General features: G+C 38.3%; 1 protein-coding gene across 2 annotated transcripts in view; it reads left to right on the top strand.

The window, feature by feature from the left end:
• The window catches only part of WASHC4 (WASH complex subunit 4), a 61,383-nt gene that overhangs the window by 37,661 nt on the left and 7,814 nt on the right, over positions 1 to 15,908 (top strand). For both annotated transcript variants that reach the window (XM_079774281.1, XM_079774282.1), the window contains 9 exons: positions 771 to 939; positions 1,226 to 1,380; positions 5,588 to 5,662; positions 5,943 to 6,047; positions 7,957 to 8,091; positions 9,620 to 9,728; positions 10,228 to 10,294; positions 11,439 to 11,525; positions 15,185 to 15,332. In XM_079774281.1, the coding sequence (XP_079630407.1) occupies positions 771 to 939; positions 1,226 to 1,380; positions 5,588 to 5,662; positions 5,943 to 6,047; positions 7,957 to 8,091; positions 9,620 to 9,728; positions 10,228 to 10,294; positions 11,439 to 11,525; positions 15,185 to 15,332 (1,050 nt within the window). The remainder of the gene's footprint in view (positions 1 to 770; positions 940 to 1,225; positions 1,381 to 5,587; positions 5,663 to 5,942; positions 6,048 to 7,956; positions 8,092 to 9,619; positions 9,729 to 10,227; positions 10,295 to 11,438; positions 11,526 to 15,184; positions 15,333 to 15,908) is intronic.

The following is a 15,908-nucleotide window of genomic DNA, read 5'->3' as shown; positions in this document are numbered from 1 at the left end:
TGACTAAAAGGAGGACATTATATATTTGAAAGATTTATTTGTGTAGCAGAAATAATTCAAATGCAATATAGTCCATCCTCCCCTGTTTGAATGAAGTATTATAAACACCGTTATCTTTAAAATTAAAGTTCCATCTATTGATATTTTTATTTGGAAGGAGTAATTAAAAATGACTAAACTTCACAATATAAACCTTATTCAGGTTTGATAAAGTTATGGAAAATTTTCAGACTTTCTTTTATTAAATATTATTTAGAAAATAAAATATGACATGACAGTATTTAGAACTCCATAGTAGACCAGAAAAGATGATTAATTTCATTACTTTTAGCTCAATGAGTTTTGTGATTTTTAATGATTATTATAAGGAAGCTTTAAAAATATTTCTTCTCTTCCATTTTCTCAAGATTTTGTTGTTGCTTGTTCCCATAAATCTTATGCTTTATAGTATACATTCATGTTTCTTGTAATGAAGCCATTGGCATTAGCTTTTGATTTTCTTTCAAGGGTGTTAAAGTATTAATGAAAATAAAAGCTTAGAGTTTAACTGCTTCCTGGGCAGAAAAATCATTGGTTTAAAATGGAGAGCAAAGTAATTTTCACTTTCCCAATAAAAATAGTATTTTACCATAGAGTACTTGGATCCTTAAACCAGTTCGACAAATTTTTCAACATTGCACTGATTATAAAATGCTAATGGTTAAAGCATAGACAGAACAGTATAATTGAATTATTTTGAAAAATTAAGATATTGATTACTTTGTGAATAGCACTTGCTGGACAAGTTGTGCAAAGAAATAGAGAAGGATCTGCGACTTTCTGTGCATACTCATTTAAAGCTGGATGACCGAAACCCTTTCAAAGTCGGCATGAAAGACCTGGCCCTTTTTTTCTCTCTGAATCCAATTCGGTTTTTCAATCGTTTCATTGACATTCGAGGTGAGTGTTCTGCTTTCCTTCTGAAAGTCATATTCTATATCTTTTTTGCCCTCACCATAAAAGAACAAATAACAAAAATGAAACTTTGGTCTTATATCCTTTTTAGTATTAGTCCATTGTTTAATTCCTTTTTGTTTGTGTATTTTTATTTTCCTAGCATCTTATTTAGAAAAAGGAAATTTAATGTTCAAAGACAGGTTGTTTCCTTTTTAATTTCATTTCTCTTCCTTTTCTAACATTTCATGAATCTGAAATTTTTTGAAAAAAAAAATTTTTTTTTTTTTAGCTTATGTAACTCACTACCTAGATAAGACGTTCTACAATCTGACAACAGTAGCTCTTCATGACTGGGCCACTTACAGTGAAATGAGAAATTTAGCTACTCAGCGCTATGGATTGGTTATGACAGAGGCACATCTTCCTAGTCAGACTCTGGAACAGGTATGGTATAAAATGTTTCTAGCAGAGTCTGATTGTAGCATAACATTTCTTTAAGAAATCTTTTTTTAACTTTATTATTACATGTTTATTTTTTAAGAAAATATTTGCTTTATAAAATCTCATACTTAAGAATAAAAAATTAAGATGGTGCTAATTTGCTTTATGAGAGAAATTACCATAGGCTTCCTGTTTACACTTCACCTTTTGGTGAACATTTGAAATACAGGCATTCCTCGGAGATATGCAGGTTTGATTCTAGACCATTGCAATAAAAGTGAATATCCAGGAAAGCAAGTCACACACATTGTTTGGCTTCCTAATGCATATAAAAGTTATGTGTACACTATACTGTAATCTAAGTGCAATAGCATATGTCTTAAAAAAACAATGTACATACCTTAATTTAAAATACTTTTTGCTATAATATGCTATCATCTGAGCTTGTTGGAAAATGGCACTGGTAGACTTACTTGACCAAGCAGGTTGCCATAAACATTTAGTTTGTAAAAATGCAATATGTAGAAAGTGCAGTAAAGCGAAGCACAGTAAAGCGAGGTATGCCTGTGCATATAGGTTTTGATATAGCTTTCCAGAAACATACTGGGATATCCAGGTGATTTCTGCAGAATTATAAAAAGTTTAGTCAGGGACACACAACTGACTGTAAACCTAGATATAATATATGAACTTTAATATCTTAGGAAAAATGCTTAAATTTATCTATAATAATAAAAGTGTAATATGCAAATTGACCGAATGGCCAGACAGCAGAATGTCTGGACAAACACACTACGACATAACGCACTGGTGCCAGGCCAGCCAAGGCGGGTGTGATGTGATTGGTTGGGGGGCCCGCCATTGCCCCACAATTGCCCCACAAAGGGAGGCTTAGGCCACTGGCCAGCAGGGCAATTGATTGGGGGGGCTTTGCGATCGCTCTCAAGAGGGAGGCCCAGACCACCCTCTGCGGGGCGATCGATCGGGGGGCTCCTGGGAACTGGGGGTGTGTGGCGGCAAATGCGGGCAGCGCCAGGCCAAGGCGGGTGTGGGTGAGGGCGGGGGTCCGTGTGGCAGCCAGGGCTGCAAAGGCCTACCCTTGCACAAATTTCGTGCATTGGGCCTCTAGTACAATTATAAATGTATTTGTTCTTAAAATGAGTGCTCCGAAGCATTTAGCTTCACTGATTCAGTGAGCAAGTTTCAATATGGCAGTTATCTCATGAGTGCAAAGGTTTTCTTTCAGTTAATTAGCATGTATTTCTTTCTAAGATAATCCAGATAATATTTACCAAAAAACATTTATTCCAAAATTTAAGGATCATAATTTTTCCTTCATCCCACTACATATAGGAACCATTTCTGGAATTAGGTATGTCTTTTCATTCATTTATTTATGTTTAATATTTACTGAAAACATGCTGGCACTGAATTGTATTTAGGGATAAAAAAATAAATAGAAATAGTCTCAGCTAGAATCCTGGGTCTGGGCGAGGCCGTGTGCCCCTGGATCTGGGTGAGGCTGGGTCCCGGGTCCGGGTGAGGCCGTGGGCCCCTGGATCCGGGTGAGGCCACGCGACCCTGGGTCTGGGAGAGGCCACGGGCCCCTGGGTCCGGGGGAAGCTAGATCCCAGGTCCGGGTGAGGCCGTGTGCCCCTGGATCCGGGTGAGGCTGGGTCCCGGGCCCGGGTGAGGCTACGCGCCCCTGGGTCCGGGTGAAGCTGGATCCCGGGTCCGGGTGAGGCCGTGTGCCCCTGGATCCAGGTGAGGCTGGGTCCCGGGTCCGGGTGAGGCCGTGGGCCCCTGGTTCCGGGTGAGGCCACGCGACCCTGGGTCTGGGAGAGGCCACGGGCCCCTGGGTCCGGGTGAGGCCACGTGCCCCTGGGTCCGGGGGAAGCTAGATCCCGGGTCCGGGTGAGGCCGTGTGCCCCTGGATCCGGGTGAGGCTGGGTCCCGGGCCCGGGTGAGGCCACACGCCCCTGGGTTCAGGTGAAGCTGGATCCCGGGTCCGGGTGAGGCCACGTGCCCCTGGGTCTGGGAGAGGCGACGCGCCCCTGGGTCCGGGTGAGGCCACGCGCCCCTGGGTCTGTGTGATGCTAGATCCCGGGTCCGGGTGAGGCCGTGTGCCCCTGGATCCGGGTGAGGCCGTGTGCCCCTGGATCCGGGTGAGGCCACGCGACCCTGGGTCTAGGAGAGGCCACGCGCCCCTGGGTCTGGGTGAGGCCACGCGCCCCTGGGTCCGGGTGAAGCTGGATCCCGGGTCTGGGTGAGGCCGTGTGCCCCTGGATCCGGGTGAGGCTGGGTCCTGGGTCCGGGTGAAGCCATGCGCCCCTGGGTCCGGGTGAGGCCGCGCACCCCCTGGGTCTGGGTGAGGCCACATGCCCCTGGGTCCGGGTGAAGCCGTGCCCCTGGGTCCGGCCGAGACCAAACCAGAGGGAGTCGGACCTGCATTACCACCATTTGTCCACCATCCAGAGCTGAGGGGTCAGTGCCGACATGTACTCATAAGGAACTGGTGGACATTGATATTGGGTCTCAAAAGAACTGTTGGTCCAGAAAGAAACTCACTACAGACTGATTCATTTGCCTGTCAGCATAACTATTATTGCTCGTCTCACATTCAGTTCTTATAAGTATATCTCTAGTGACACATGATTTCGCTCATCTAGGGGAAATGATGAACAACATAGACTGATGAACAACAACAGAACCAGAAACAAGGAGGCATCGATCGGACTATCGGGCCTCAGAGGGAGGATAGGGGAGGGTGGGGGGAGGGGGGAGAGATCAACCAAAGGTCTTGTGTGCATGCATATGAGCCTAACCAATGGTTAAGTTCAACAGGGGGTTGGGGCATCCTTGGGGAGGGGTGTGGGATGAGAATGGGGGGATGAGGACAAATATGTGACACCTTAATCAATAAAGAAATTAAAAAAAAAAAAAAGAAATAGTCTCAGCTCATGTACTTACAGCCTAGTGGGAGAAGGAATGAGCAAACAAACAGAAAAAGAATGCATAAACACAGTTTTAACTTAAAACATGAGGAAAGCTATAATGAAAACTTTATCAAAGGGCTATTTTGAGCCCTACTTAGAAAGCCTGTAGAACAATTTATGAGATACCATCAGGTGTTAGAGTAGTAACTGAGACTGAAGGTTTCTTAATCATTCTTAATGAAGGGTTCATTAAAGGTGGTCTAGTGTAATTAAAGGAAGCATAAGGATTTGGAATTAGACTTTCTAAAATCCCTGGCTTCTGCCTCTTCCTAGCTATTTGACCTTGAAGAACTCCCTTGGCTTCATTTTATTCAGGTGTGGAATTTAGAAAAATACCTTATTTTTTTGAGAATTATATATAAAGAACCTTGTACAGTGCCTGAAAAGTAGTACGTATTTTATAAATATCACATGTCCTGACTACCTTTTAGGATCTGGCCATGAGTTTACTTTGTAAAAAATATAGAGGCGATCCCTGGGAAGATAGAAATATTCTCAAGAATGGTGGGGAAATTGTGAGTCATGGATCTTTGAATATTTAAACTTACCTGTTCCTGTGTGTACAAAAGGGATATGATAATAACCAGCCAGGTTTCTGCCAGGAGATAGTCCCGATTGTACATGTCAGAAGGCTCTTTTAACCTTTGGTCATACTTTTGCATAGTTGTTTTTTAAAATAATTAAAAAGTATTGGGGCCTTGGCTGGTGTGGCTCAGTTGGTTGGAGTGTTGTCCCATACACTGAAAGGTCGTGGGTTTGATTCCCAGTCCGGACATATACCCAGGTTGCGGGTTTGATCCCTGGTTGGGTGCGTACAAGAAGCTACTGATTAATTTTTCTCTCTCACATCCATGTTTCTCTCTCTCTCTTTCTCTCTCTCTCTCCTCTTAAAACAAAAAAAAACCTGGGTGAGGATTAAAATATCTATAATAATAAAAGCATAATATGTATATCAACCGAATGGCTGAACAGTGGAATGACTGTCCAGATGTCTTTCTGGATGTCCTTCTGGACGAAGCCAGGGCTGCGAAGGCCGAGGCAAGCCACTACGGCTGCGAGGGCCGAGCCCCTTGCACATGTTCCGTGCATCGGGCCTCTAGTATATACTATATATATATTGGGAAATGAATATAAATAGTAAGTCACTCTATTAATACAAGTGTTACTGATTATCTTAAATTAATAATAATAGAGCTCTGTGGATTGTTTTGCAGGGCCTGGATGTTTTAGAAATTATGAGAAACATTCATATATTTGTGTCTCGATACCTCTATAATCTCAACAATCAGGTGAGTGGGCCTTAGAATTTTTTTTTTTTTAATGTGTGTGGATATACAATAGGAAGGCTGAAGGGTCAAGAATTGATTCTCAATAGTGAAAAATTGGTAAAATAAAGCAAAAAATAATTGTTTAGAGATCATCTTGTTTATTCCTTTGCTTTGATTATATTATCTTCTTGAATAACTTTCCAATTAAATTTAATGAAATAGATTCTGAAAATTTTTTGATAACTGATCAGGGATTGCTATGTATTGTGTTGTTATTTAACATAAATTTGTTTCATTGCAGATTTTTATTGAACGAACAAGCAATAACAAACATTTGAACACTATTAATATTCGGCATATTGCTAATTCAATTCGAACACATGGCACGGGAATCATGAATACAACAGTAAGAATCTTTTTTGGGGGTTGGGTGGGTAATAGACCACTGTTTAATTTGTTATTTTGGAAAATAGTTTTTTCATAGAATATTCTGGTCAGTATACACTACTACCTATTTATATTATATGGAATTTTCATTTTTCTGGTTGGTATAATTAAAATATATGGCACTAAAATTGTGCTGGATGTGATAGAAGCTCTGTGACACAAAATGCACTTTACAGTATGTTACCATCTCAGGGTCATCATTATAAAAAGCAATAGAGATTTGAGAGCATCAGCATAAATTTATGTCTGTGTGGATTGTCTGATATTTTCTGAAAGTTGCTTTTGAAAGGGAATCATTGATAACAGTATCATTCATGCTGTTTTTTTTTGGGGGGGGGCGCTTACTAATTATTTGATATCCATAAGAATAGCAATTTACTCAAAGTATTTTGAATCTTAGAAATGGGCATCAGTCACTTGAGAAATCACTTGAACTTGTATGCTGTTTTTCCTTCTGTGGAAGAAGAGAAGTCTTTGAATTTGCCTGGTTTTCAGGGCATACTTATTTCTTCTTGAGGAAAAAAGAATGTGAATGCTTCAGTAGTAAAATGTTATAAACATATTTGGGAGTAAGGGAATAGAGAGAAGTTATGTAACTGGAAAATTATATAGGGACCTTTGTAGTATATAGTGGGGGAGCCATTGAAGTATTTGAGTTGGTAAGTGATAGAATTGGAGCTCTATGTTAGTGGTTTACCAGTATGGAAATGAGACAGAAAGCCAGAGTTTCAAATTTAAAATAAGGAAGTCATCCATGTAAAGGTCATGTCTGAATGTTTAAGGATAAATAAACTCTTTATCAAATACTCATTCATATAACAGATATAATTATGTGCATATTTTATATGTAAGGCACTGTGCTAGGCATTAGGGTGACAAAAGCAGACATTTCCTACTCTCCTAGTAATTACAGTCTGGCAGGGGGTATAGTTGTTAATTAATCACATTAATGAAAGTAAATTCATGGTGTCTGATAATGATGTAGTTACCAAAGAAGAATTAAGATTAGAGGCTGGCACAGTTACCCAGTGTTAAGAGTGAGGAAGATAAAGAAGAGACTATTTCTACTAAGACTGCTACTACTAATGCAATCAAGAAAAAAGGCAATTAAGCCACGAGAAGTTCTGAGAAAGCACCCATTTCTATGACAGGGTAAATGAAGACTCTTAAAAATGGCATACATATGCTAAAACAATTAGTATTTGAAGGTGGTAGGGATGGAATTTAGTACAGGACTTCCATCTGTAGGTCAGAATTAATTATGTTATTTTGACTTTAATCTCAGCTCAAATCTTAGTTTTTCAGGGTTTTTAGTTGAGACCTTTTGTTATTCATTCTCAAAGCACCTATACTTATCAGTTTAGAAATTACTGCAGTTGAGATTTAATAACTTCTTTAATGTATACTTGTTTAAAATGTCTGTCACTCCTGTTAGACTATAAACTTCGTGATGAGAACTGTGTCTTACATAACTTGCATGTAAGAAGTGCTCAGAATGATAAATAATTGAATATTTACTGTCTTCAGTATCATTCTAGATATGAATGTTAGTAATAAGTAATCTTATAGATGGAGAAACAGAAACTTCTGACTGGTTTATGACTTAAAAACAAGAGTGTTGAATCTGATATTGTGATTCTTTCTAAAGTTATTAGTTCTATTATGAAAGTATTTTCCATTTCTTTTCCTTTTGTAGTAAACATATTTAAGGGGAATTCATAGAAAGTTCTGTAAAGTTAGGGAATAAAAATTTTTATTTAAATATTTCAGGTCCAATGTAAATTAGACTTTATAAATATTAGACTTTATGATGTAAATAATTGTTATTCAGTAATATTGATTTAAAATGAATTTTTCCAATTTTATAGGTTAACTTCACGTACCAGTTTTTGAAAAAGAAGTTCTATATATTTAGCCAGTTTATGTATGATGAACATATCAAATCCAGATTGATTAAAGACATTCGATTTTTCAGGGAAATCAAGGACCAAAATGATCATAAGGTATTTTACATAATCTTTTTAAGGTAGTTCAGTTCAACTGTTGTGTGTATAGCAAATGGTTAACAAAAATGGAGTAATACTGTACATACTGTTTTACAGTGTGCTTATTACATATCAGTACATATAAATCCACCTCGTTCTTTTTAAGAGTTGATAGTAAAGATGTATATCGAAACTTATTTAACTTTCTCCCACTGATGAATATTTAGGGTGTTTTTTTTAAATCATTTTTCAGTGTTACAAACAGTGCTACAGGTAGCATCCTTATCTGTGTGTTCAGAGACTATTTCTGAAAGACATATTCCTTGAAGAGAAATTTTTAGGGCAAAGAATATGTGTATTGAAAATTTGGATACATACTGTACCAATTGACATCCCAACCTATCTATAGATATAAAAGGCCAGTATGCAAAGTGTCCCCATGGGAGTTCAACCGGAGACCGGGAGTTCTATCGCTCGCTATGACGTGCGCTGACCACCAGGGGGCGATGCAGAACAAAGGAAGGCCCTGGCTGGCAGCCGGCACCCAGGGAAGGGAGGCCCCAGCCGGCAGCTGGAAGGCCCCGATTAGCCCTGATCACCGGCCAGGCCTAGGGACCCTACCCGTGCATGAATTTTGTGCACCGGGCCTCTAGTAATTTATAAGAATGTTGTTTTCTCTTTATCCTCCAGGCTGAGTTTTCTCAAAGTGAGGTAAAGAATTGTAAGTGGTAACAGTACAGAGGCACATAGCCACTTGGATAGAGAACTAGTAGCCTTAGTTGGGTCATACATTTGATTTGCCACATCCAGAACTATTTTAATTACCCTTCTTAAACATCACTTAGTTCCAACTGTCTTATATACTAGTTGGTAGTTCTCTTCAATGTCAGAGCAGAAAAATACTGCTTTCTTATAAAATTATAGATTATAGTTATCAGATAATTATATGAACTTTCATTTTTATTGGAATAGAAATTACTAGTATTCAGACAAAGAAATAACCATGCTATTATTGTGTAAGAATTGTTTTCATTTGTTATTAATAAAAATGAGTCATTTCCTATATCTTCTAATCACCTAAGACTTGAAAAATAATTTCCTGTTGGTGATAGCTGCCAGAAATTTTAGCTTGGCCAATGTGTGTTATTTGGGAAGAGTGTGTTTTTATAAGTCCCTAATACCTATTCAGCCCACAGAAATGCAGTCACACATCTCTGAACAAATGTTTCTAGGAAGGAGTTGGTTTCCTTTATTTATCTGATAGAATAGTTGGATGTTGGGAGACTAATAATGGTGGTGAGAAACTTAAGTTTGATGACATTAATAATTATTCCCCTTAGTTTATGTAAAAAAATTATTTTATACTGACTTTGAACATTGGTAGTTTTTGTGCTATAAATTTTCTTATTAGACTTGAGTGATTTGCTAAGCACAATGGAAATAACAAAATTAGAGAGGAAAGTGGTATTGGCATGGTTGAATTGATAGGCATTTTATACTTTAGGGGTCTTTATTACTAAAGGTAGTCTTTAAATGATCTCTCTAGTATCCATTTGAAAGAGCAGAAAAATTCAATCGAGGCATCAGAAAACTTGGAATAACCCCAGAAGGGCAAAGCTACCTTGATCAGTTCAGGCAACTCATCAGCCAGATTGGTAAGTTATAATCACATTGTTGGGAAATAAAGTACAAATCCCAAGAAGCTATCGCATATATTAAATATTTCATACAAATAACTTAATATGTGAGTGAGCTTAGCTTTCTTTCAGTAAAGTAATTTTCTTATCAAAAGTTTTTCAAGCATGATTAGACTGTTGGTGCAGAAATAATTGATAGACTGACTCAATATGAGAGTGAAGAAATTATAGTAAAAACTTTTTTAATGTAGTCAGCATTTAGTTTATCAAATGAGTTACATTTATTTTTAAAGGATTTAATATAGATGTATATAAGTATGTATATTTATATTTTAAGTGTACAAATATGTAAGTTTCATTTTTATGGAACAAGAACTGAAATAAAATACAGCTGAATCTTTTGGTACTAAGGAGTGGACACCTTGTAATTGACTACTACATATAACTATATTCCTGATTGCTAGAGTTCAGAGTTATGTGTATAAATATCTGATTTCTTTTGTGTGCAATTTTTAAGGTAATGCTATGGGCTATGTACGAATGATAAGATCTGGTGGCCTTCATTGTAGCAGCAATGCCATTAGGTATGGATAAAACATCACTTTTGCCTTGTTTATTCCATTTAAAATTTTTATGTTACTTAAATCTATTCTAAAATTGTACAGAAGGTTTTTTCTTGTTGATGTAATTTGATATAAAAAATGGAATAAAACTATTAATTCTACTAGTTACAATATTTTTCTTCTTAAAATTTAAGATTACAGCAGACTTTTGAAAATCTTTATTTCTCTTAAAGTTATAGTTAACTTATTTTTTATAGTTAATCTATTTTATCAGTACAGTTTATGAATGGCTCTAAAGATTATGTGATTTTTAAGGATTAAAATTTGATTATCCTATATAATAAAAGCTTAATATGCTAAGTGCCCGATCATTCAGTCGGCCAGTCAACCAATCAAAGCATAATATGCTAATGATATGCTAAGGCCGCTCAACCGCTTGCTGTGATGTGCACTGACCATCAGGGGGCAGACCCTCCGACTGGTAGGTTAGCTTGCTGCTGGAGTCTGGCCAATGGGGACTGAGCGAGATGGACCAGACATGCCTGGAGCCCTCCCGTGGTCCCTCCCAGCTGGCCAACCTCCCGCGTCTCTCCCTGGCCTCGATCGTGCACTGGTGGGGTCCCTTGGCCTGGCCTGCACCCTCTCGCAATCCAGGACTCCTCAGGGGATCATGGAAAGCTGGTTTCGGCCCGATCCCGCAGGCCAGGCAGAGGGACCCCACTGGTGCACATATTCGTGCACCAGGCCTCTAGTTCATATATAAAATTCAACTTTGGAACTGAAGTGGTGATATTAGTAATATAACTGAAATGCAAAGTTCTTTTCAAATATGTAGTTGAAAAAAACATTTTTTTAAAAAAATATTTTTATTGATTTCAGAAAGGAAGGAAGAGGGAGAGAGAGATGGAAACATCCATAATGAAAGAGAATCATGAATCGGCTGCCTCCTGCAAGTCCCCCACTGGGGATCGAGCCCACAACTGGGCATGTGCCCTTGACCGGAATCGAACCTGGGACCTTTCAGTTCACAGGCTGACGCTCTATCCACTGAGCCAAACCGGCTAGGGCTGTAGTTGAAAAATTTAGATTTCCATAGTACTATTATATGTTTCAATTGTACCTATTTATCTTGCCTTCATAAAGTCTTTCCTAAATTCTTATGTAGATTTGTGCCTGATCTTGAAGATATTATAAATTTTGAAGAATTAGTAAAAGAAGAAGGTCTTGCAGAAGAAACAATAAAAGCGGCAAGGTAATCTCATTTTGGAATAATCTATATTTGGAGATTCATAAAGTATATGTTTATATAAAACTTAAGAAAGACTAGAGGTTAATATATAAACATGTTATTGTTTTTATTATATAAGTTATGGTCTCAGTTTATATAATGTTTGTTTTTAAGACTACAATATTCTGAGACCTTTCCAACTTTAATAAAAAGGGATCTTCTAGAACAGCGGTCACCAACCTTTCAGACCTCACGGACCTCCAGTGGTCTGCGGACCACTGGTTGGTGACCACTGCTCCAAAGGTTTCCTTAAACCAGTGGTCGCCAACCTTTCAGACCTCACAGACCATCAGTGGTCCACGGACCACTGGTTGGCTACCGCTGTTCTAGAACATACTATTTAATATAGTAGCCACTAGCTACACCCAGCTGTTGAACACCTGAAATGTAGCTAGTCCAAATGGAAATGTGCCAAAGTGTAAAGTATGAAGTAAATGCCAAATAGCTGGTTAATAAAATTAATTTCACCTGTTTCTTTTTACCTTTTTGTATTTTTATTTGCAACACTGTTCTAGAATACCAGTCCTTCATTTCATATAACATAGACTGGCACTGTCCAGTATGGTAGCTGTGAACACTTAGGACTTTTGAACACTTGAAGTAGGGCTAATGGGACTGGGGAACTGAATTTTAAATTCTATTTCATTTACATTTAAGTAGCTAATGGGCCCTGCTGGCGCTGGTGTGCCTCAGTGGTTGAGCTTCAACCTATGAACCAGCAGTTCACGTCAGGGCACAAGCCCGGTTGTAGGCTCCATCCCCAGTGGCGGCATGCAGGAGGCAGTTGATCAGTGATTCTCTCTCACCATCGGTGTTTCTCTCTCTCCCTCTCCCTTCCTCTCTGAACACAATAAAAATATATTAAAAAATAAATAAATAGCTAATGGCTGTCTTACTGGACTTTGCAGATCTATAGACTTGAGTCAGTAGTGATTTTGAAACATAATTTAAAACTTGAGAGATGGGAATGCAGAACTGAGAAATACTTTAGAAAACTAAACTTTGTTATTAATAACTAGAGGCCCGGTGCACGAGATTTGTGCACTGAGGGGGGGGGGTCCCTCAGCCCGGCCTGTGCCCTCTCACAGTCCGGGAGCCCTCGGGGGATGTCCAACTGATGGCTTAGGCCTGCTCCCCATGGAACCGGCAGTCGGACATCCTTAGCGCTGCTGTAGAGGTGGGAGAGGCTCCTGCCACCGCCACTGCACTTGCCAGCCATGAGCCCGGCTTCTGGCTGAGCGGTGCTCCCCCTGTGGGAGTGCACTGAATCACTAGGGGGCAGCTCCTGCGTTGAGCGTCTGCCCTCTGGTGGTCAGTGTGCATCATAGTGACCGATTTTTCCGCCGTTTGGTCAATTTGCATATTAGCCTTTTATTATATAGGATATACAGTATATACCCTTTTTGTATTTCCGAAAGGAAGGGAGAGGGAGAGGGAGAGAAAAAAACAAATGATTAGAGAGAACCATGGATTTGCTATTTGGTCGATTTACATATTAGCTTTTTATTATATAGCATTATAACAGTTTATTGAGTCAGGCATGAAAAGGCAAGGTGGAGACAATTTGAATTTCAGAAAGAATAATGATAGAAATATATTGTAATATATTGAATAAAATACATTAATACATTGAATAAAAAATAGAAACCATGAGTCATAGTGATAATAAAGGTTGGAGGAGCAGAGGGAAAGTTCCTTTTTACAGAAGAATGCTAACTAATAAAGAAGGGATGAGGAAATTTAGGGGGAAAAATCACTGTTTTGCCATCACTACTATAATACTTGAAAGCAGACAAAAATCATCAGTGAATTCTAAAATATTTTTGGAGAATAGAGTATTTCATAAAAAAATTATCCCATAAATTACTTATTAATAACAAAGAGGAAAAGTTTCTTTACAGTGGAGAGATTGCTATATTTCACCATCAAGTGATGATCAAACCTAGCATCACCAATAACAGGACATACTGACATTATGTGGCATCTTGCTGCAAATGTAATACTTGTAGCAAGTACCTATGTTATATTCTTGCCAGAAATGCTTATTCTGAATGTATTATGAGGAAACCATTGGAGACATCCAGAATGTTGGGCATTCTACCAAACACCTAGCCTTGACTCTTAAATAATATCACATGTCATGAAAGACAAAAAAGACAAGAAGACTATTCTAGGTCAGGAGACTAAAGAGACCTGATGACCAAATGCAGTGGATGATCTTTAATCATATCTTAGATAAGGAAAAAAATAGTGATAAAGGAAGGACATTTGAGGAATAATTGGGGAAATTTGAACATGTATTATATATTACTTTATTTTATTTTTGGGTATAATAATATAGCTTTGTAGGGAAATGTCTTGTTTTTTAATAGATTCATATGAAAGTGTTTATAGGCTAAGTGACATGAGGACTGCAATGTCTAAATATTTCATGATAAAAGAAAACAAATGTTGACAAAATGTTAAATGGTAAACTAGTGAAAGGTATACAGGTGCCCATTATACTGTATTTTAACTTTTTGATAGGCTTAACTTTTTTGTAAGTAAAAATAGAAAATATGCTGGAAAATTCATGTGTGCATTTTTATGAGAATAAGGTCCCAACACATGTTAAGATTTGCTCTGAAATACCCTGCTAGATAGCTTACTTCTCTGCCAAATTAAGCCAAGAGCAGATAATAAGCGATTTGAAATCACATGCCCTAAAATGACTAAAAGAGTTTGTGGCTTGTATATCGAAGAAGAAAATCAGACCATTTTCCCTCTTATTAAGTGATGTTATTCTTTTCAAAATTGACCTTTAAAAAATGTTTTGAAGCAGTTCATTGAGGGCAGAGTGGGATATTGTCTTTTAAGATCTCCAGATCTGTGCAAAGGAATGGATGACTAACATTAAGTGAAGGAAAGTTCATGGCAGGTGAAGTTAAGTATTGTGGGGTTATAATGATGAATCGATGATCTGAATGGGGAGTGAATCTTCCAGAATCATGAGGGGAACTGGAGTAGGTTTCAGAGTCCAAGATAAATTAATGTAGGGTAGTGGTTAAAAGGTTAGTAAAGATGCCTGCTTATAGGAGGAAGTAATTAGGTAGTTGGATATAGTTGGATTATGTGAGTCTCTGGACATTTCTACCTTCTAGTGCTGGGGGATAATTTGAAAGTGGTAGTAGCTATACATGAGGGATGCAGGAGAAAAAGCAGCTGATGTTTCTGAAGGTTGATTGGGATTCTAAGTTCTTGAAAAAGAACAAGATTTCAGTTGAGGTAAGGAATTGTAGAGAAGAAGCATTAGTGAAAGGATTTAAGATGAAGAGCATTCTATTGAAATGAAATGGAGTTCTACAGGGCTCCTTGTCGGAAGAAGAAGTACAAAACTCAAAGTATTTTAAGTGCAAGATGCCCTACATATTCTATTTTAGGGACTAAGTTTAATTAAATAATACTGATCAGCTTCTGTCAGTGAGAAAATGAATTCATTCTGAACTTTTAAGAAAATTTACTTAGAAATGTCTTAAAATGTTTTGTATTTTTGCATGCTCTTATTTAAGGTGATGAGATATGGATTTAAACAGTCACACCTTTTTTTGAGAAAGGAACCAAGTAAATAATTTTTTGCATTTTAGGCATTTGGATTCAGTCCTCAGTGATCACACAAGAAATTCTGCTGAAGGCACAGAGTATTTCAAAATGCTTGTAGATGTTTTTGCACCAGAATTTCGAAGGCCAAAGAATATACATCTCCGAAATTTCTATATCATTGTTCCCCCCCTGGTGAGTTATTTAAAATGAATTTTAAAAAGTATTAATAAGTAGATCTAATGTCTTTGCAGCAGAGAATGCACACAGACTGTATTACTATTGTCTTTCTAGTTGTAGATAAAACTAAATGTGATTTCAGTGAATGTGGCCTAGAATTTTTACTTACTAGCTTTGCAGATAGTTAAGATAGATTCTTATTTGTTAACTAGAGGCCTGGCGCATGGATTCGTGCACCGGCAGGGTCCTTCAGTCTGGCCTGTGGGAATCGGGCCAAAACCAGCTCTCCAACATCCCCTGAGGGGTCCCAGATTGTGAGAGGGCAGTTCTCGGGTGATTGCACCCTGGAATCGGGCTCCCTCCTCTCTGGTTCCGGGTGTGTCACCCGAGAACCGCAGCTGCCAAGTCACTGCATCTCAGCAGCTCATGCGTTGAGTGTCTGCCCCCTGGTGGTCAGTGCGCATCATAGCTACTGGTTGGCCGGTCGCTTAGGCTTTTATATATATAGATAACTGCTGGAGAAACCTAGTGTGATTTAAATTACTTGAGTGTATACCATTATATATATATCATTTTGGGGCTGAATTATAT

This window comes from Cnephaeus nilssonii, assembly GCF_951640355.1.
Source record: "Cnephaeus nilssonii genome assembly, chromosome: 6".
NCBI lineage: Eukaryota > Metazoa > Chordata > Mammalia > Chiroptera > Vespertilionidae > Cnephaeus > Cnephaeus nilssonii.
Note: the sequence above shows the minus strand (reverse complement) of the source record. Positions and strands in the feature narration are given on the sequence as shown.